A 22759-nucleotide genomic window follows, 5' to 3' on the forward strand; every position below is an offset into this window, starting at 1 on the left:
TAGTATGTGTATCTCATAGTTCTACAGAAACAATAACCAAATATTTTGCAGGACAGTTGCTTTTCTTTTTTATTTATTTTTTTGTCCTTATTGTAGTTGTTTAGTAATCTTATTTTATTTTTTATTTATTTTTTGCATATAATATTAATGTTTGTCCTTCGCTCCAGTCTAATTTTTAACCGACTTCCAAAAAGGAGGAGGTTCTACGTTCGACTGTATGTATGTTTTTTACTTACTATGTGGATACATAATAGTATATTATTTTATCTATTTTAAATTTGGAACTAATAAACGACGCAACGCTCTCCCGATCAGTCCGTGAGCTCACCCTGGGGTCATGCCTGAAAATCAGCGCTACAGTTACTTAGCTGTAGCATAGAGCTGAGGCAGCGCCCCATTCAGCCGAAGCCTTAGTATTAAGTTAGTATTAAGTTAGTATTAATTCTCATGTTTTTTTTCTTATTTATGTTATGTTGTTTTTGGCTGAATAAATGTTTTTATTATTATTATTATTATTATGTGCCAAACTTTGAGTTTGCTCTGAAGAAGAGGCATATAGCTGTGCACTGCAAAAGTACATATCCCAGCAAGGTTATAATATCTGCAAAGTCTGGCATTCTGCAAGTTCAGAGCCGACTAAAAGTTTGGCATGTAATCATTAAAAAAGTGGTTAAAATCTACAGTTAATTATGATAATACGGAAAACATAATGGATCCATATTTAGTCCACAAATAAAATAAAATTAAGATTGTATTTTGAAACTAGTACCTAATCTAGTAGTTAAATATTAATAGTAAAGGTAAATATAATATTAATACTAAAGAAGTCTAGTTATAATTCGCACTCATACGCACAACACACAGCCGCATACACACACACACACACACACACACACACAGACATACCCACACTTACACGCATGCATGCATTGTAAAAATTCTTTTGGATATTGTATCGATATTGTATGTAGCATATGCACCCAGGGAAGTCACTGGCCCTTAAGACACGGGCTTACCTAGTTTAAGGGCCAGGACGTCATTGCTATTTATGTACTGAGTTTATACAAATAAAACAATTCTTATTCTTATTCTTATACTAGTTTTACAAGTTTATTCTAACCATACCTCTGATGGTTAATGTTGGGTATATTTTGTAGTGGTTAAATTTATTATAATTTGGACTTTCTTAACTTTTATATAGTAAAATAGAAACTTGCATGTTTCTAACAATGTCATTGATATTATAACTATGTAGGTACTATCTCTCAACAACCAAGATAACTCTATTAGCCACTTCTGTATATTACATGGGTACAATGTATTGTGAGAACTGAGTACAATAAGGTGTATTGTATATCTATCTATCTATTTATCTATCTATATCTTATAATAAAATTGTAACAGGTCATTGAAGATATTTTGAAGTTTTTTTAATATTGTAAATGTTTTCAGTTCTAGTTTTATAAAGCGATTACTGAACTAATTATTATTTAATTATTACATACATACAGAAAATATAAATAGAAGGGGGTAAAATAGGGATTGAAAGCTTACATTGATTCTCACGTGGACGAAGTCGCGGGAATCCGCTAGTAGACAATATAAGAAACCTCCAGCTCAATGGTTCGATGACCGCCAGAAGGTACTAAGGTAGAAGTGGCTGGATGAGAAAGGCCCATGTTCTGCAGTCAATAAATATTCTTTTTTCTTTATTCTTTACAAGTTAGCCCTTGATTACAATCTCACCTGATGTGTGATGATGCAATCTAAGATGGAAGCGGGCTAACTTTTTAAGAGGAGGATGAAAATCCACACTTCTTTCGGTTCAACACATCGTAGCGGAACACTAAATCGCTTGGGGGTACGTCTTTACCGGTAGAGTGGTAACTAGCCACAGCCAAAACTTCCAACCAGCCAGACCCGGACCAAGTAAGAAAACCTCAAATTTACCCCTTACAGATTTAATATCATATTGGAACCCTCGTAACTTTCAAGTTTTCGACTTAATTTACCACCATTAAATCATGACATATATTAATGTTTCAAAAGTGCTTGTAAACTAAGCTTAATTGAAATAAATGAATTTTGAATACTTGTTCACAGTATTTCCCTCCCGCAAGCCTTGGCTGGTTGATCTACTGCGCTCTAGTGGCCATTCTGTTCACTGCCCTGAAGCTGATTAACCACGGCTTGCACCACATGTACGACACCAACGAACTGATAGTTGTGCAGTCCACCGACGAAGCTGGGAACTCTAATGAGAACACAGCGTAAGTGTTGTTACTGTTTTTGTCTTTATAAGTAGATACCTACATACATTGTCCTCATGTACACTGGTAGTGGGGGCAAGCAGGCAGTCTGTCACTGCAAGTAGTGTAGGGATGAGCCAGTGATTTGCTTCTATTACAGTAAGGATGGGGGTCCTTACACTGTTCATTGCTTTTATTATCCTGTCTGACTATTTATTGGGGTGCACTAGGTTTTTAGCTAGTGTAGGCAATGTGCGAATTATACTAAATGGAAAATGGAAAATACCACCTTTAATACAAGTTCCAACTGAATCAGGGTTGAGTGCACGCCACTTTCATTGTAAATTTTAGATTTTTTAAGTTCAATTTGTAGTAGTAAGTAGTAAAGTTCGATTGCTCAGAGATTGCGTTTTTGATGGGTCATGATCGAATGGGCGATGTAACTTCGAACTGACGTACAAGGTTATTGAACTGCGCTGTTTCAAGGTTATGCCTACAGTTTGTCTTTGTAGTGATGAGACAAAATAACGAAGCAATTGTAATTGAATATGTTTGTCCCATTCGATTACGACCTGTCAGAAACGCAAGTTCTGAGCGGTCGGATTTTAGTTGATCTTTTTATGACAGAGCTTGTAGTGCGAAGTTCGCTTATTTCTGCCGTCTTAATAACCTCTTAAACTACAAGATACTTGATTTATCTATACTTTAATATTATAAACACAAACCAGTAAAGTTTGTCAATTTGTGATGTTTAATCTCTGGATCTACTGGGCCCATTTTGAAAATTCTTTTACTATTAAAAAGCCACGTCATATTTTTTTTCGTATTCTCGTATACGGAAACGGAAATTACGCGGGTGAAACTGTAGGACATCGGCTAGTCACTTATAATTACTTTGTACATTACCCTCTGAGCGGGTGCAACACGCATTTTTCCGTTTTTTTTTTAGCTTAATTTTTGTTTGCATGTGCTTCTAGTAGACACGGGCATTTACGAATGTTTAGTTTGTTGTCAACCCGCAGGCCGGAGGAGGGCATGGAGATGCAGACCCTGGGCGGGACGGCCGCCCCGCAGAGCGACAACGATTCGGTGACGTCATTTGAGTACCACAAGCCCGACAACAGCACTATAGGTGAGCTAACAGAGCTGCATATAAACTAGCTCTTCTATTCTAGTAAGATGGATTGCCTTTGGTTTTGTTATTATAATAAGAGAGGAATCGAAGAGAGGCTTTTTGATTCACTCGAGCGCGGCAGTTCAACGAAAGAGAGTAAACCTTGCACGTTTTTGAGTACCTCCACAAAGTATGAATTTAGGGCTACCAACAAACCTAATTTCAGAAATGCTCACACAGCAGGTAGGTAAGTTAATAGTAAAAGGTGTGCATTTCGAAAACTAACGATTTCAGCGTAACGTATGGGAAGAGGGTTCCAAAGTTACAAAATAAACTTTTAAAACCCTTGGTCTGAAAGTTTTTGTTTTGAAAGAAAATTCCTCCAAATAATATCTAACATTATCTGACGATTTCAGTAAGCCGAAATAGTAAAAATCGTCTTTAAAGTCTGTAGTTTTTTTCCCACTGAAAAAAAAAAAAAAAAGTATTAACCATTTATTTTTCCTATCATCTAATCTACCAAATCTATTCAGTCCCCAAGACACTTTAGTAACTACACATTTAGCATCCTAGACTTCCCTACTATAATATACACAGGCGTTTGACAGGCGTATTTTCGTATGAAACTAAAGGAGCGTTAGCAAAGTCATGTCTATAAATTATATCATCTGAGGTTTGCTAGAAGTGTGATCACGTTAAAAGAATAATGCATTTAAATACGTTCAAACTGATGTTTTACTTCTTTCAGATTTAAAAGTGGACGTTCATCGAAAGAACAGTTCAGAGTCGAGCGTAGAGGATAGCGCGACGTCTGCAAAACAGCCGCCAGAACCGGTTGCGAAAACGAAATCCGATCTATGCGTAGTTCAAACCGTAGATGTCGCAGGACCGTCGAAAACCCGTCCAACGAGAAACCGATCAAAATCCGCACACAGAAGGGAACAGAGAGTCAAAGTTTGCCGGGGACACGGACGAATCGATGAACTGATCGTCGAAGAATTGCGAAGTCCAGTTGTCGAGGCGAACATACCTCTGCACGTCATCGCAGACGAGAGTTCCTTCGCCAAAATGAAAGTCAACAGACGATACCACGAGTGCCTGCATCGACACGATTCAACCAACAGAGACTTTTTTAAAGAGTGGTTATATTTGGACGGCAATATAGTCGCCGGCGAACCTTACCAGTCGAAGTATGCGCGCCAACTCAGTTCCGACTCCAGAGACAATTCAGAACCGAGTGTGGGACCGCCGTCTCCAAAGAAGAGGACTTCGCAACGAAGAAGATACACGAACTACCACGATGAAAGCTGCACCAAATCCGCGATGGCCTTAGCGACGGCTCAATCGTCGAACATGAGGAGAAATTCAAACTCAACTATGTCCACCATACAGCTGCCATTGTTAAATTCGACAGCTCAGTTAGTTTCACACATGAGAAGGCATTCCAACAATGCGGATACAGGGTTTTTCGCGAGCGTTGAGTTGGGCGAATATATGATGGTTAAAGCCGAAGCTCCGGTGGGAGATGCCGAGAAGAACAGAGGCAAAAGCCCTGGCGTGAGGCGAATAAAAAGTGCGGCTTTGGAAATAGGATGTCCTCCACCGAGCGTTTCAAATTTATCACCTCATCCAAATAGTGTAGAAACGATAGGCGGCCAAGTGCTTAAAAATCCTAAAAGTGCTGTAATTCCACCGCCAAGTAAGTGTTTAACGCGTGGGCCTCATTTAAACCTCTACCCTAAAACTGAATCTGGCGAAGGCTGCAGCTACCCATATCTGACATACGGATCAGAAATCGTTTACCCTATAGCCGAAATATCAGATGAAATGCAAACGTCTCAGAAAGAAACCGATTTGGACTCCAGTGGTGAAAGTTACAGTGAATATGAGGATGAAAAACAGTTTCGCGGTTTCGACTGGGAAGCTGAACAGTCGCCAGCGTTGCGGTCTAGTGACTCGGATTACGAAAATAATGGTTCTAGGTCACCTTTATTAGACAAAGTTAACGATATTCGGGTAGTGCGATCAAAAAACCAAAACGATTGTAAAAAACATTGCTGTGAGCGACACCAAAATAACAAACACCACCCAGAGTGCCCTAACGAAAAATCAAAACCTGTGAGATTAAAAAAGCTGAAAAGTGAAGCACGGGCCGGTAAAGCTACAAACACGTGCGATTGTAAATATAATCCGAATAGTGAATATTTAGACAAAGCCAGTGCCAGTTCGAAAGATTTACTAATAGAAAAATCAAGTTTAGAATCTAATGACAACGGAGGCGAAAAGGAGCACGATAAAAAGCCAGTAGAGAAGAAACTTTGGGACCATGACATATCTAACACTAGTAGCAGTAGTAGTGAAATGGAGAGAGCAGAAGATGATGTTAAGTGTGAAAAAAGTAATGCGCCTGAAACTGAGGAATCACAGCTGACTTGTGATAGTAAAAGTGCAGACGAAAGGAGTGTATATAGTTTGGATTGGTTGTTCGAAGAATCTGAATCCAAAGCTGTGTGTTGCATGGAAATCTTAGGCCCAGAAGAGGTCTTACGCCAAAAACTTGCAAACGCTTTAGGCGAGTCATCATCCAACGTTCCAAAAAACTTAGGAGCCATACCAAAGCAAATAAAAAACCTAGCCCGCTCTCGAGCTTCCTCCCAGAAGGAGAACAAAATGAAAGATTCTAGGAAGGACAAAGATGAAAATCAAGCTGAAGACCAAATATTAATGGATGCAGTGGAAGCTCAAGCTGCTTTGGTACAAGGGTTAGAATGTCTATTTGCTGCTACGAATGCAAATACTGTAGTGATGCCACCAACGAATAGGGAGGAAAGGCCGAGGAGTCACAGGCCGAGTATCAGAGGAGAGAGGGACAGTGTGCACAAAACTCGAAAACGTTCCATAGAAGAGGTCGCACAAACATCAACTAACACATTACTCCCTACCTCCATGCCTTTACTAGCCGCATTCCTGAACTCTAGAGTTGAATTCACGCCTTCTTGTGTGCCTGATAACCCCCAGCCCGCCCAACCGGGACAATCCACTGAAGAAGGACAAAGACTGAGACCTTTAATGGATAGGAATCACCGAAATAGAGTGAGAAAAATCAAACGTTCTACGCGCCAACGAAACAATCCAGCCTTGCAACACAGCAATGCAGATAAAAAAGATAAACCATCAAATTCAGAGAATCCCAACACAAATAATGTGCATTTTGCGACAACATTTGAGGACACCACTGATGGGGCGATACATTGTTTCATGGATGAATACGGCAATTGGATGTCTTATACGTTTGATAAGAATACTGCCAGCCGAACTCAAGCTCAACCAATGCCGTTAGCGGAAAAGAAACCACATTCGAGATTTACTACAACTAAAGTTATAGAAACTCCCGACATGTCGCTGGAAACTGCAGGTGAAGGCAGTTGCGGGTCACTAGAATCTGAGGCTCCAAATAGTGAAAGTATAGCAAAGACGAAAAGGGGAGACAGTATAGACCAAAGTTCGTCAAATCAAGGCAGTAACAATCCTCTACTATCGAGTAACAATAACGTATCTACCGTCGTTCCTATTAATACAAATAATAGTACTAATAAACGATTTTACGTCTTTGATGGAGGGACTGGTTCACATTCTGACCAGCCAAAGTCGCCGGTTGCTATAGTGACTGATAGTTTTTTAGAGCAAATTGAGGCAGAAAGACAGTCCAGGATGGGGCTGCCGAGTATGCACATCAACTTTCTGATGAATCAACAGAGAGCTTTGCAGCAGGCTGTACAGCAAACTGAAAGCACTTCAGTAAACACACACATACCGAGTTTGATGCCTTCGATAGGTGAAGAGAGTCTAGAAACAAACATCAGGAGTAAATTCTCAAAGCTAATGGACGATTTAGACAAGCCAAATAAACCGAAATCTAAAAGCTACTACAAGTTTAAACTTTCAAAATGCCTGGAGGTCAAAGTTGCAATGGATAGGTTGAAACTGATGGCTCTCTTTGACCGGAACCTTACTTTTAAAGAGACCTTTGTGTGTATTATGCTAGCCATATCTGTTGCCGTTTTAGGCTCCATGGTATTAAATTTGGGTTTCTATAGGGACATTTACGCGTTTTGGTTCTGTTTTATAATGGCTGGAAGTCAATACTCTCTGCTCAAGAGCGTCCAGCCTGACTCAGCCTCACCTGTACACGGTTTCAATAAGATGGTTGTCTTTTCTCGGCCAGTCTATTTCTGTTTGTGCACAGCAATACTGTGCGCAGTTCACAGCCAACTGCAAGAGATCGGTACTCCAGAAGATACAAATATACGTACTAAGAGAAGTGTAGACGTCAGCAAACCCATGACAATATACGGTTTCGAATTTAACGAAAGAGATTTTTTATATGTGATACAAGAGATTTTATCTAAGTTCTTATTATTTTTTCCTTTAGCCTTCAGCTTGGGGTTATTTCCCCAAGTGAACACCTTCCTGATGTACTTATTAGAGCAAGTTGACATGCATGTATTTGGAGGCAATGCCACTAGTAGTCTCAGCGCTGCTGTGTACTGTGTTGTCCGATCATTGGCAGCCATTGGAGTGCTATACGGTTTCGCATACAGTGGACTGGTAGAAGGGAAAAAATCCCAACATCAAAAGCACAATATCCTATTCTCCATCTTCTGCGGTCTCTTAGTACCGATAGCGTATCACTTGAGTCGCAGTGCGAGTGACTACACACTGATTTGGAATTTAATAAAGAAGCATTTATTACCTCCAGAGCTTTACGTCGTACACACACCCGAGTGTACCCCAGAATCAGAAAAGAACGATCCAAATACTCTGACCGAGGAAAAGAAGAACAACTCTGAAAGTAATATATCGAAAGAGAATTCGATCGGTAGTTCTGCGTCCAAAATCAACTTCAGTTCGGAAACAAACATTGCGCGAACTCAAAAAAGATCACAAGCGTCCAGTGTTAGTTCTTTAAAAATGGATCCCAGAGGTGATACGAATTCGACTACGTCTCTCAAAATTGTCGACCGTTTCGAAGATGCAACTGAAGTTGAGGATAAAAGTCGCGACTTAAATACTCTGAATTCTAATACTAATAAAACAGATAATGAGAAACCTGATGAGGACATGGAGGATCCTTTGCCGAAGAAGTTGCAAGCGACAGTAAACGCGAGACTGAAGAACGATGTGATAGTGTGTACTTTTCTTGGTCTCTTTGTGTTCGGGCTGCACTGCACGACTGTCTTCACTACACTGAGACCGCAACTCAATACGGTGAGTTAGAAATGTTTCAAAATCTTAATTATTGCTAGCATTAAAAATATTTTCCAAATTCTAATTGTTTGTGTCTAAGTGTTCTAAGTTCTGTTAAGCACTAAAAATATATTTTTTTAAAAACCAAATTGTTGCCGCGGATCCCGGTATAAAATGCGACAAAAACTCAATTGCAAATTTTCGTATCTTCTTCATACTAAGTACACGATTTGCGTTTAGTTCATAGTTTGCGGTCTCTTTATGGCAGAGTTAAAAATCATCAAATGATCGATAAACGATTCGATCATTTGTCGATGTTTGATCAAATAAAGTGCAAACTGGTGCGAATGCTGTGTGAATCCATGAATCCAGACTTAAGTTACGCAACGCGTTTATAGCCTCGCGTGCGATGAGCTTGTTAATATGGAGCGGGTATCAGGTTTTAATCTATATCTATACTTCTATACTAATATTATAAAGAGGTATAGTTTGTAAGTTTGTAACAATTCTTTGAAATGGGGTAATCTTCGGAACTACTTGTCCGATTTTAAAAATTCTTTCACCAGTAGAATGCTACGTTATCGGGGAGTGCTATAGGCTATATTTTATATTTCTATCATTTATAACTACTGAGTTATCGCGGGTTTTCTCTTACAGGTCGGACCGAAAAACTTACTTATTCGCATGCGCTGCCTCAACCATTGCGTATAACTGAAATAAATGTATGGAGGCTTTTTGAACCTTTAAAAGTTCTACAAAAAAGTACGCGACACCATATATCTATCTTTTATATTTTAGCAGATATAGTACCTTTAGTACTTTAATAAATTATTTAAATTTTAAACTAACGTTTACGTCATTATTTACACAACTAAACTTAAATTCTTATCAAAATAAATTATTTAATAATCACAAGCATATTATAGAGATAACATTTGCCCTTTACTTACTTAATGCCGCTATATGACGCCCCGCGGTTTCAATTACGTGGTTCCCGTTCCCGTGTGAATATGAGAACCAAACATAGCCTATGACACTCGCAAATAATGTAGCTTTCTATTGGTAAAAGAATTTTCCAAATCGGTCCAGTAGATCCAGAGATTACCCCCGACAACCACACAAACTTTATAGTATTAGCATAGAAGTCGCTTGGGAAATTATAGTCTTTTGGTCAATGCCTAACGCACAAAAGGCTGGAACAATTTTGCTGAGGGTAGGGATAGGATAGGGGTAGGGTAGGGTAGGGGCAAGGTAGAGGTAGGGGAAGGATATGGAACGTATAGGGTAGGGGTGGAGTAGGATAGGGGTAGGATAGGGTAAGGTAGGGGAAGGATATGGAACGTATAGGGTAGGGGTGGAGTAGGATAGGGGTAGGATAGGGTAAGGTAGGGTAGAGGTAGGGGTAGGGTAGGGTAGGGTGAGGGTAGTGGTAAGGTAGGGGTAGTGAAGGGTTAGGGTTAGAGTAAGGTAGGGATAGGGGTAGATTAGGGGTAGGTTAGGATAGGGTATGGATAGGTTACGGGTAGGGTTAGAGTAGGGATAAGGTGGGGGTAGGGTTAGCGATAGCAGTAGGGTAGGAGTAAGGTAGGGGTAGGGTAGGGTAGGGTTGGGTAGGTTTACGAGCAGGGAGTAGAGTAGAGTAGAGTAGAGGTAGAGAAGTTAACATCAATTTTTACGCGGACGAAGTCGCGGGCGTCCGCTAGTGTTAATAGTATTTTTGTTTAATTCACTTTGTAACGTTTACAAGTATAATTGAGATGATTTCCTTCAATGTAGACTGTATTACCGACCGTCTAATCGTATGCCTTATCTCGAATATATCGAAAAAGCCTTTGATTCGGTTTGGCATGAGGGTCTTCTACATAAACTAATAATAAACGACGTTCCCACCGGCCTCGTCAAACTAATTCAATCGTACTTGACAAACCGATCTTTCGCAGTCATTATAGACGATCACAAATCGTCCTTGAAATCTATACCAGCCGGCGTGCCCCAGGGTTCTATATTGGGCCCCTTTCTCTTTTCCCTTTACCTAAATGACATACCAAAACAAGCACATACGCAATTAGCTATTTATGCAGACGATACAGCCTCCTACACGACTTCTGAGGACTGTGACCTCATAGTAGGACGCCTGCAGCTTTCCTTGGAGTTGCTAAGCAGTTATTTTAACAAATGGAAATTAAAACTAAACTCTGAAAAAACAGAGAGTATAATGTTTACCAGAAAACGTACTCTTCCCACCAAGACAATAAAAATAGGGAATCTTGTTATCCCCTGGAAGCGCCATATTAAGTATCTTGGTGTTTTAATTGACAATAAGATTAATTGGTGTAAAAATATTGACAGTCTAATTTCCAAAGGGACTAAAGCTGTCAACGCACTGCACCCAATCTTAAGTCGCAATTCTAAGCTGAGTGCAAAAACAAAATTAAAAGCTTATTCCACTTTAGTGAGACCATGTATAACATATGCAGCCCCTGTTTGGTGTAGCATCCCTGAAACAAGATACTGCAAATTACAAGTTATTCAAAACAAGGCATTAAAAATTTCATACAATACGCCATTTAGAACTAATTTAAAAAAACTACATTATCAGTTAAAATATCCGTTGCTAAAAGATTACATCCTTAAATTGTCTCGTAATTTTTATGTACATAATAACCCCATTCATCCTAACATTTTGGTTTCGTCAATAGGTCGTAGTAGACTCAAAACTTTATCGTACGCATCGACATACAATAAATATAGACTGCCCCATCACTATTTTCTCGGTGATTCATAGCAATAAGTAATAACAAGCGACCGGTGGCGCGCTCGTCACCGATCCGTTCGCTCAATATATTTGTGCGTTACCCGCAAAAAAAAAAAAATCAAGTTCATTTCAATAATATACAATAAATACCATAGTAGAATAAGTTACCATCTGTAAAATTACTTCTGTGTAATAATATAATTAATAGTAATGTACCTACATGTATTATCATAAGTGCTTGCAACAAACGGGCGCTTAGCAGTGGTAGGTTGGTACCTACATGTCTTAAGTTAATAATAGTTTATTACTTTGTAAATTATGTCCTAATTGTTTTTCCTGCCATTATTCTAAATGTTTATAAAGGTGTGTAAGCCTGTACAAACAAATGACCATAGCATGTTAGCAATAAGAAATATTTATAAGTCTATTGTTCTAACAACACTGTTACAATATATTATATAATAAAGACATTTAAAAATCAAAAAAAAATCAATCGTATGCCTCATTGTGTCCAAGGTGCTATGGATAATAGCGGGTATCCTGGGCTGGGTGCTGCACTACGTGACGCCGCAGCTGCGCAAGCAGCAGCCGTGGCTGTGTCTCGCCGGGCCCGTGCTCAAGCAGCAGGAGCACGCGCAGTTCGAGGTCACCGAGCCGGCCAAACTTATGATATTTGAGAAGGTAAGCATTTCTACCTTGAACTTTATGTTTTGTATGGTGAAGTATTTTAGGAAGGCTGAAAACTTGGTCTGTACGTCTTCTATATACTACCTTGACAGAGCTGGCTAGAGGTGGGGCTTAACCAACCCTTTTGCAGTATTAAAATTTCAATCTTTGGGGTTGATTTTGAGAGAGACGCCACCCACTCCAACCAACTAGTGGTTGAGGCTTGCAAGTACACCCCCGATTTCAACGCCGATTGTAGATCTAGACGCCCGAAAAAGTCCTTTATAATCCTGATGATGACATAACGAACTTCAACAATTCCCAAGCAACACAAACATGAGCTACACTAACAACGTCTTCGCCGGCGAAGGTCCCCGATATCTGACTTCACCCGGACGTGGGCTTTTCACCTCATTATCTGCCCGATCTGATCTGATTCTGAGATCTGACGAAGGGCGCCCGGACTGATACACTCCAGCCAAAGAACGAATCTCAGAGGAAACGCCCTTAGAGAGTAGTGTCGCTCATCTATTCTGCTTCTGCCTTCGGGCCCCATTAGGCGATGCTTCTACTGTGGCCCCATTAAGGAGCCTACGGCACTTACACAATCAGAAAAAAAGATTATTTTTGTCCATCTTTGTGTTAGGGTTAAGTTTTCAGCATTCCTCAAATACCCAAAAATGTCTCTCAATCGCCAGATCTTCGTGTACCTGTGCTTCCTGGAGCGCAACGTGCTGTACCCGGCCGTGGTGATCGCGGCCGCCACGCAGGACGCGCCCGCCATCGCCGCCAAGTACGGCGACGCGGTCGGCGCGCTCATCATATGCGTGTGCGCGCTCAAGTGTGAGTCATGCTTTATTTATCATCTAACCTGTAAAAATTTTATTGAATATATATATTCGAATATCATACCATTTCATGGATTCACCGTACAAGAGAGCTATTCTGAAACGATGTGTATATAATTCTATCTTACTGTTTCTATAGTATCGTGTTTTTTTTACAAAAAGAGAGATATAGAGATGAATTCGAAACTCAGACTTGCGAGTTGTACAAAATAGCCGTTCAGGTGCCAGGTCTATCACGTGGCAGAGGGAAAACTCTGAGCAAAGCCCGCTACTTGTGCTTAGCGGGTGTAGGCATAAGGAATTTATTCCTATACCCATTATACAAAAAAACTTGGCCACGTAAAAGGATATACATATAATACAACAACTGAGACTAATAACGTAACAACAAAAATCGTTCGACTCCTTTTCGACTGGGAAATACATTTAAAAATATTGAGTCGTTTTAGCACTACTGCATTAGTTATTTAAGGTTATAGTAGCTGTAATAAAGTAAAGTATGGAATGCCCTTTCAGCATCTATATTTCCGGCCACCTATAATTTGAACATTTTCAAGGCAAGAGTGAACAACTTAAAAGGCATCTGCCAGGTTAACGCGCACCTCAATAATGTTTTCCATTAGGATGATTTTGTAGTCAAGCATGTAGTCATAAAAAGGCAATCATAAAACAAGTCTGGTAAAGTTTTTTTTTTCGGTTTCGTTCTGATATACCTATCGTTTACATATAGGTCTCAGAAACGCGTACTCGGAACCAGACAGCCAGTATCTGATCCTGGTGTTCGCGGTTCTGTTGTTCCAACGCGACCTCAGCAGCCAGAAGGTGTCGGAGACCTTCCTCGTCGACTACTTCATCACTGCCATCATATTCAGCAAGGTGTACGAGTTTCTGTTGAAGGTTTGTGAAATATTACTACAAGTATATTGCTCTTAATTTCGAGAATATTAGTGAGTTTGTGTTAAGCCTCAAATATAGTCTCGCTTGCTTGTTGTTCTCGAGTGTCATCACGAATCATCTTGACAACTTCTTGACGACTTCCAGCCTTCCGAACGAGCGTAACTAAGTGGTAATAAAATTGTGAAGGTGTATATTTTAATTGCTATCTATTATTATTCAAAATAATTATTAAAAAAAACATAGTAGTAAGTAATTTGCATTGGATATATATATACCATTTGCAACACCTACCACATGTATCTGCAAATAAATAGATCAATTGATTAAATATTTTAAAGCCTTAAATACACTACTCGCTTCGATGCTTCGACTAACTTTATTTACATGAGCAGCAACTGCTACCGACGACTTTAGTCGACTGCAATCGTCGGCAGCAGTTGCTGCTTGTGTAAATGAACACTAAATCCCAAAGTAGCAGATTAGTGTAGCGAAGTGTTTGGTGTTTGAACCACAAATTGCTTTTAAATTGCAAACCGTCAACATTTGGAATTATAAATAAGTTAAGAGTGAATAGGCATCTTCTAGGCAAGCGCGTTCCACCATAGGCTGCATCATCGCTTACCATCAGGCGTGATTGCAGCTAAGCGTTTGTTTATACACGAAAAAAGAAGTTCGAAACGAGGTGAATTTACCCGAAGTGAATCAAAGTGTACACTGTCGTATTTGATTAACTTCGATCAACTTCGCAAGTGGTTCATTGAGGGTGTAATTTTCAGATTCAATTCGTGGTGACGTACATAGCGCCGTGGCAGATCACGTGGGGCAGCGCGTTCCACGCGTTCGCGCAGCCCTTCTCCGTGCCGCACTCCGCCATGTTGTTCCTGCAGGCGGCCGTGTCCGCGCTGCTGTCTTCGCCCCTCACGCCGGCGCTCGGTGAGTTCTTTAGATTCGGCTCTTCATCATCAATAATAGCCGATGGACATCCACTGTTTGACATAGGCCTCTCGCATGGACTTCCAAACAAAACTGTCTCCAACTGCTCCCTGCAACCCGCTTGATGTCCTCGGTCCACCTAATGGGGGCAGACCAACGCTGCGCTCTCCGATGCGGGGTCGCCATTCCAGCATCTTGGGACCAACCTACCAATCAACCACACTATACTGCCCTATTTATTGATGCTTGTTAATTATTCCTCTAACCTGAGAGTTCAAACTGCATTCAAAATCTAGGTAAAGCTTTCGCAAACAGAAACAGTTTATCCGTTTTGAGTTCTGCATTAAGAATTCCGTGCTAAAATAATTGTAATAATTGTAATATATATAAATGATATCTAGGTAGCGCAATATTCATGACGTCGTACGTGCGGCCGGTCAAGTTCTGGGAGCGCGACTACAACACGAAGAGAGTCGACCAGAGCAACACCAGGTTGTCTTCACAGCTCGAGAGGAACTTAGGAGCAGGTTGGTTTTATACTTATTACATACATATATGTCGGAGGATTAGATAATAATAACGCCACCTTACATTTATTGGACTAATTTGATGAAGATATTTGTTAGAAACGTCAAATTACGTGTCGTTTATCTGTCAGTTGTTTGTCTGTGGACATCTGTCAGTTGACAATCTCGGAGAGAGCACGCAGTACCTCTCAAGTTTATTCAGTGGAACACTTTAGCAGGATCTAGTCAGTTTAACAGTAAGTGAGGGAATTGAGTTAGTAGATCCGTATAGACGCAAGTCCGAGATTCCACCCTGCCATACGATAGTTCATCCTGGTTTGCATCTGATAGTATCAGCGATAAATCCATAAATGGTGAGATATGTTTTATTTCCAGACGACAATAACCTGAACTCGATATTCTACGAGCACCTGACTCGTTCCCTACAACACTATCTGTGTGGAGACCTTATGCTTGGCCGATGGGGTCAAGTGCAACAAGGGGATTGTTTTGGTGAGTTATTTCTTTCATCGAGTTAGTCCTTCTCGCTATTTTGTAAATATATTTTTATAACTTCATAGTTTCGAATTCATGTCTGATTATGCCTTGTTTAACACAATAATAATTATAACTCAGAGCGTGTGCAAAGTTTTATCCTAATCATAGACCGGGATGTAGGTCAAATTAAGATTCCAAGATTTTCTTACATACATAGTTAACGTGATTGGGGAGGCCGCCATATTGGATTTGTAATGACGTTTCTTAGCTAGTCATGTATTGTTATCAGAACTCAGAGCGTGTGCAAAATTTCACCCTAATCGAAGACCGGGAAGTGGGCCGGCAAATTAAGATTCCAAGATTTGATTTTCTTACATACATAGTTACAAGTGAAGCTAATATAAGCGTATTTTGAAGATTGGGGTTGCGACCAATTCGAAATTTATTTGTAAAAAACAAATTCACTTGATATTAAGTGAAGTTGAACACAAAAATAGTAGGACTACTTCAAAGTCCTAAAACCTTGTTGAATGTATATTTTCTTATAATATAACCATTGACTGCAGATGAGATTCAACCTTAATACATTAATTATAAAGATTATTTTCCTCTGCAGTGCTAGCCTCCGACTATTTGAACTGTCTGGTACATATCGTGGAGATGGGGAATGGATTGGTGTCATTTCAACTGAGAGGGCTGGAGTTTCGCGGGACATACTGCCAGCAGCGGGAGGTAGAGGCCATATCCGAGGGGCCAGAGGAGAGTATTGGTGAGTTAAAAATAGATAGTGTTATCTACATGGCTCAATTTAAGTTAACAGCAGCATTTTGCTTCGTGAAGAATATTTTTGTAACACATTAATTATATTGTAACTAATAATAATAATAAACTTTTTCATAATTTGTATTTCAAAATGTAACACTAACAACAATTACGTCAATTAATATTATAATAATCAATAATTACCAATAAAAAAAAATCTCCAAAGAAATTATAAACATAAGACGCCATTTTTCTTGAATATTATTGAAAATTACTGATACGACGCTTCGTGTCGTACTAACTCGAGAATACACCGTAATCCGACACCGTAGTGTTCCGTGCGCTCTATCTGCCTATTATTCTTTAATCTGTGATTATAATTAAGAAAATACACCTGGTGCATGTTCGCAGAGGGTGTATGCGGCTCGCGCTGGCTGTGCGGCGGGCGCGTGCTGTCGCCGGGCTCGTGGTGGGCGCTGCGCTGGCTGGCGTGGCAGCTGGCGGCGGCGCGCTACGTGCTGGAGGGCTACTCCGTCACCGACAACAGCGCCGTGTCCATGCTGCAGGTGTTCGAGTTCCGGAAGGTGCTGCTCAGCTACTACGTCAAGGTATTGTGTGTGGTGTATGGCCACATTACACTTATTTTGAACTTCCAATACCACTACACATCAACCCATTGGCTCACTATACAAGTCTCCACAGAATATGCCGTGGTTGGCCATGCTGGTCAAGTTACTTTCTTTGTTCCATCGCGACGAAAGAGATAGAACGAAAAAAAAAGCTTTCGCTTCGTAATAGCTTACCAACAAATTCTCATAGCAGAGGATGACATTTGTAAAACAGCTATTATGACCCCATTAAGGTTGTTTTGTTTTTCATTTATGACCTTGGGTTTCGTAACGATGGCTAGAGTTTTTAACAGTTCATCTATGAGATCACTTTGACCACATTGGTGCCAGTGTTTCGCGTATTATGTACTGGTTTTGTTATACTATTTTATCTGTATACTATCTCCTAATTAAATTATAATTATAACCACAATAACAAGGTAAAATTATCTCACTATACCTTGGCGCGTACCTCAGGGCTACAAGAGATATTATATCTCATGGGTTCTGTCTCTACTATAGAGCACAATATGCGGGGTTTGTCTATAAATATCTATTACAATGACATAATAATGTATCACATGTGTCTTTTCTATTACAGAGCATAATCTACTACACGATCCACTCCCCAAAGCTGGACGAGTGGCTGTCTTCGCCTGAACTCGCCGAGGCGCTCAAGCCGATGAGTGAGAGGTCATTCGTGGACCTGGACCCCATCTTCAATGTCAACCTAGATGAGGATTACGACTTCCGATCTTCAGGTGTTACCAAGTGAGTATGCTTAGCTAAGGGAGTGTTAACTGCGTCTGTGGGTGTAGGTGTAGGTGAAAGTATGTAAACATATCATCTCACAATAATGTAGTTGACTCATATCGAATTTAATCTGTAGAATGTTAATTTCGTGTAAAAGTTAAGGATTTCTTATAAAACTTAATTTAAAAATCATGTATTTTTTCAAATTATCGAAACGTCAAAAACACTGTCGATTATTTTGTGTTGTCACAATGTTATTTGATTTACTAAATTATCTCAAACTAATTGTTAACTAATATTTCTGACAAAAGGTCTGTTTGTAAAAATTAGTTAAAAATATTTAAAATCAAAATTTTCATGTAATCACGTTTAAAAAAATATGATAAATTTTTGTCAATCTAGTAGAATGATATCAAACAATTTAAGACCATTTAAAAAAAGTGTCAACTAGCCATTCACAGTATCGACTTGAGCCGTCTAGTATTCTTTGTATGTTGTCAAAGCGCATTGCTGGAATCCTCGTAACTTGAATTTTACGTTTTCGACTTAAATTATCACCACTGAATCATTGCAAAACTTTGTTTCAAAAGTGCTTGTAAAGTAAGCCTAATTTAAATAAGTGAACTTTGACTTTGACTTGGTTATGAATGAATTATTAAGTATGAAACTCTCTACACTCTAATACTCTAAAGCTGGAAGCACAGCGTTGCCTTCTAGAACTGCTGATCTACTTTTTTAAAAGACGTACTCAACGAGACCCGGATTTTGCTCGCAGGTTTTCTCTCTCTATACTATATACCCGGCACCCGCACGGTTAGTTCATTGAATACTATATTTGTCTTATTGTGATATTGTTTTTCTTCTTGTAGGAGTAGATTCTGCACGATATACCAGGAGTGGATAGTGCACTGCAGTGCGCGCCGCGGCGGAGGTTGGCGCAGACGGGCCTCGGCAAGAGACTCGCCTCTGGTCACGCTGTGCTTCGCGCTCAGTCTACTCGGCAGGAGGGCATTGGCGGCTGCTCAGCATCTGTCTGCATCTAGGTGAGCCTCTTCTTGACCTAATCCACCCTAAGCAGGATCGGCAAAATACAGCCAGGCTGTTTCTTTACGCAAAAAATGGGCGTGACCTTCTTATGATGAAATGTTTCCAAAAAAAAATACGCTGCGACTCCCATGGCCTTCACAGTAAAAACAAATATGTTCTTATTCGAAGTATCGAAGTACGTGACCATGATTCTTAGTTTATCAGAGAAGATTCTCACTTTATACTCCCTAGATAGTATTAGTATTTAGATATTATTTTGGGAAATAGATAGTGGATAAATTCTACAGCGCACATGTATCCTGCTTGTGAAACAGGATCTGCAACTCCAACCACCTCTGTTCTGGGTTAAGATCTAAAATCTTCGAAGTCCATTCGCTCTAGAAGGCTCCCCTACACATTTTTTGGTAAGACCAAGGAAACTGGAACTCCTCGCCAAGGATTCGGTATACATTGACATCAAAAATTTGCGTCAAACCATTGACGAACAATTTTAAACCCTTCGTGTTGAAGTCCCATACCGCTTTGCACTTCTGCAAAATAATAAATATATTATTTAAACAATTCTTGCTGAAATGCAAAATTTTCCGCAAAATCATGAGATATTGACTCGACTTTATACTCGACTTTACTCGACGAGATATTTTTGTCCTTCGTCCACTCAGTAGGGTTTGATCAACATTGCGTTTTCCCGTTGGGTCGCAATACCTACATCCACATAACATCCATTCGAACTACGTACCCTGACTTTTTCCGCTTCAGCTATGCCACTCGGTATAAAAGTATGTCGGAAACGGGTTGACATCAGAAGCTGATTTAAAGGACAAAACACTATTATTGAATGAAAGTCTGTCAGCTCTGATATTTCCCACCAAGAATGTTACCAATAAACCCTCGAATGGCAGGGAATAGTGGCACCTTCAGTGAAGTCCCGGATTTGTGGCCGAAGGATTTGTTTGTAGGGTTAAAGACGTCTTTGAAAACTTCCCGCCTATCCCAAAATAATCTATGAAGGATTATCGAACAAGAAGGCCGCCCGAGCGTTCTCCGACTACTGCCTACCTAACTCACGAAACATTTCGTACTATTTAGGCTCGTGACGACACGAGCCGACCGATCGGATACCTCACTCGCGCCGACAAGCATTATTGTGTCTTGTAAATTGTTACAGCGTGGAGTTCTTCCTGTACGGGCTGCACGCGCTGTTCAAAGGCGACTTCCGCATCACGTGCGCGCGCGACGAGTGGGTGTTCTCCGACGTGGCGCTGCTGCACTCCGTGCTGGCGCCCGCCGTGCGCATGGCGCTCAAACTGCACCAGGTCAGTTATATATGATAATCAACTGATAATAATCGTCATAATCATATCAGGTGATGGACATCCACTGCAGGACATAGACCTTTTGTAGGGACTTTCAAACACCATTTATTTATTTATTAGATTTATTTACAATCACTTACACTAACTAAAATAATATAATGTAACTAAATTATAAATCACTATAACTGTAGTGATTACTTACAAATAAACACAATATGAAATAAAGAAGAACACTAAATAAATAAACTAATTAAAAATAAACTTATATATCACAGATGAAGAACATACACACTAGTATTATTAACTGAAAAAGAAGAAAAAATGAGAGAAAGAAAGAAAATGAAATAAGGTGAGCATGATCCTTAGCCAGCTGCATCCAGCGAATCCTTGCGACTCGCTTGATGTCATTAGTCCACCTGGCGAGGGGGTCGACCAACACTAACTAATCATGGGTCGCCATTCCAGCACCTTGAGCCCCAACGTCTTAACGTTAATGCCTATTGCCATTTCTGCTTCACGATTCTTTGAGCTACGTCAGTGACTTCAGTTCTTCTGTAATGATGTGATACAAACATGTGCCTTCGTCAGGACCACTTCATGTTCCCGGAGGAGTACTGCAGCAGCGCCGCGCTGTACGGCGCCATCTCGTCGCACGCGCAGCGCCTCGTCATCTGCCACGAGGCGGCGCCCGCCTGGCGGTACAACGTGCTGCGCGGCGCGCCGCACCTGCTCGCGCTCCGGTGAGTGCTGGCCTCACTTCTTCATCGTTATCTTCATTATTGTAGGCCTAGAATAAAAAGAAAAAAAAACTCTGTCGAATTGAGGATCCAGTTTTTTTTTGTAGTCGGTTAAAAGCTACATTATCAAACGATAGCGCCGAACTGGAAATAGAGCTCTTGTGTCGTGGCCATTAGTCGCATTTTCGCCTATTGGTCGTATCCGGACTGTTTTTTTGGTTCAGTGATTAACCTGTGTAGTCTGCGTAGTGTTTGGGTCTTGAGATCCTGGGTCCAGTCAAAGAAGGGATTCTCAGAAGTCCGAAGTTATTTATCATCACACAGTCAAACATGGTCGCCTTGCCTGCTCCAATAGCTCTTATAAAGAGCGACGCCTGGGCTCGTAATCATGTAGGCAAAAGTTAAACATGTCATAGATACACACAGTGTACATCTTTAAGGCATTTAAATAATGTTGGAATGTCCTATCCAGCTTTTCCTTAGACACTACTACTTATTTATCTTAATTTCTAATTTGTTTGTTGATAAACATTGCATATTGAGTATGGCTTTATTATAGGCTTAATTATAAATACAGTATTTTGTCATGGCACGGCACGATTACTGACAAATGTTATTCTGACTGGCAGTCACGTCATGGATGAAGGGAACGACGACTACAAGATCATAATGCTGAACAAACGCCACCTGGGCTTCCGCGTCATCAAGCTGAACCGCGAGTGCGTGCGCGGGCTGTGGGCGGGCCAGCAACAGGAGCTGGTGTACCTGCGGAACAGGAACCCGGAGCGGGGTTCCATACAGAACGCTAAACAGGTATTTATCAGTACCTATTGATCGTAAAGCGTCAAATCCCCCTTTCATTTAAAGCTCCTGGTTTAGGACGTACGCGACAATGTATACTGCACGTTGTCGCGTATGCCGTCTTGGTGTGGCTTAAGCTTTAGTGCATGTCCTTAGTGACGCGTATGCGAAAGCCTCGCCGTTACAAGGGCCATAATCCTATAGAAGCCTAATTAAAGAAATATGTACAACAGAACTCCTTAAAGACAAATAGCATGAAGGTGTAAACTGAACCACGAGTGCGTGCGTGGGCTGTAGCCTTGGCAACAGCTGGATCATACAGAATGCTAAACGCGTATTTACTAGTAGATGTTAAAGCTTCAAATCCACTTCTACGAGTATCTTGAAGCTCTTGGTGAATGTCTGGAACGTACGCAACACTGCGAGCTGTCGACGGCATTTGATCGTCTTTAGCTTTAATGCATATCCTGAGTGACATGTATCCGAAAGCTGAACTATAGACAGACATGACAACGTAACTCCTCAAAGACAAATAGCTGGAACGTGTTAACTGTTATTGATGACTTTTCTGGTTTCCTGGTTTACAAATACGATGAGTCGAGTACCACAACGAGCGTACTTTTTGCAGGCGCTGCGTAACATAATCAACTCGTCGTGCGACCAGCCCATCGGGTACCCGATCTACGTGTCGCCGCTCACCACGTCGTACGCCGACAGCTCGCCGCAGCTGTGCTCGCTGCTGGGCGCGCCGCTCACCGTCTCCTCCATACGCGACCAGCTCGTCGCTCTGTGGCGCAGGTGACAATCATAATCTTCATCATCATCATCATCGTCATCATCATCGTCAGCGTCGTCATCGTCGTCGTCGTCATCGTCGTCGTTGTCGTCGTCGTCGTCGTCGTCGTCGTCGTCGTCGTCATCACCATCACCACCACCACCACCATCACCACCACCACCACTGTGCGGAGTTCCGATTCCATCACCTTGGGACCCCAACGTCCATCGGCTCTTCGAATTATGTG

General features: G+C 40.7%; 1 protein-coding gene across 2 annotated transcripts in view; it reads left to right on the top strand.

Annotated features, from left to right (window-relative positions):
- LOC112052582 (protein pecanex) overlaps nt 1-22759 on the top strand; it is a 44561-nt gene that overhangs the window by 2037 nt on the left and 19765 nt on the right. The window contains exons 2-18 of one of the 2 annotated variants that reach the window (XM_052886239.1): nt 2104-2270; nt 3254-3381; nt 4112-8631; nt 11882-12046; nt 12730-12874; nt 13610-13776; nt 14553-14709; nt 15111-15236; nt 15612-15728; nt 16330-16482; nt 16887-17083; nt 17685-17854; nt 18706-18879; nt 20052-20199; nt 20788-20939; nt 21566-21749; nt 22366-22535. In XM_052886239.1, coding sequence (XP_052742199.1) covers nt 2104-2270; nt 3254-3381; nt 4112-8631; nt 11882-12046; nt 12730-12874; nt 13610-13776; nt 14553-14709; nt 15111-15236; nt 15612-15728; nt 16330-16482; nt 16887-17083; nt 17685-17854; nt 18706-18879; nt 20052-20199; nt 20788-20939; nt 21566-21749; nt 22366-22535 — 7040 coding nt within the window. The remainder of the gene's footprint in view (nt 1-2103; nt 2271-3253; nt 3382-4111; nt 8632-11881; nt 12047-12729; nt 12875-13609; nt 13777-14552; nt 14710-15110; nt 15237-15611; nt 15729-16329; nt 16483-16886; nt 17084-17684; nt 17855-18705; nt 18880-20051; nt 20200-20787; nt 20940-21565; nt 21750-22365; nt 22536-22759) is intronic. The other variant, XM_052886240.1, reaches the window with a different exon arrangement.

Source organism: Bicyclus anynana, chromosome 16 (genome assembly GCF_947172395.1).
Source record: "Bicyclus anynana chromosome 16, ilBicAnyn1.1, whole genome shotgun sequence".
Taxonomy (NCBI): domain Eukaryota; kingdom Metazoa; phylum Arthropoda; class Insecta; order Lepidoptera; family Nymphalidae; genus Bicyclus; species Bicyclus anynana.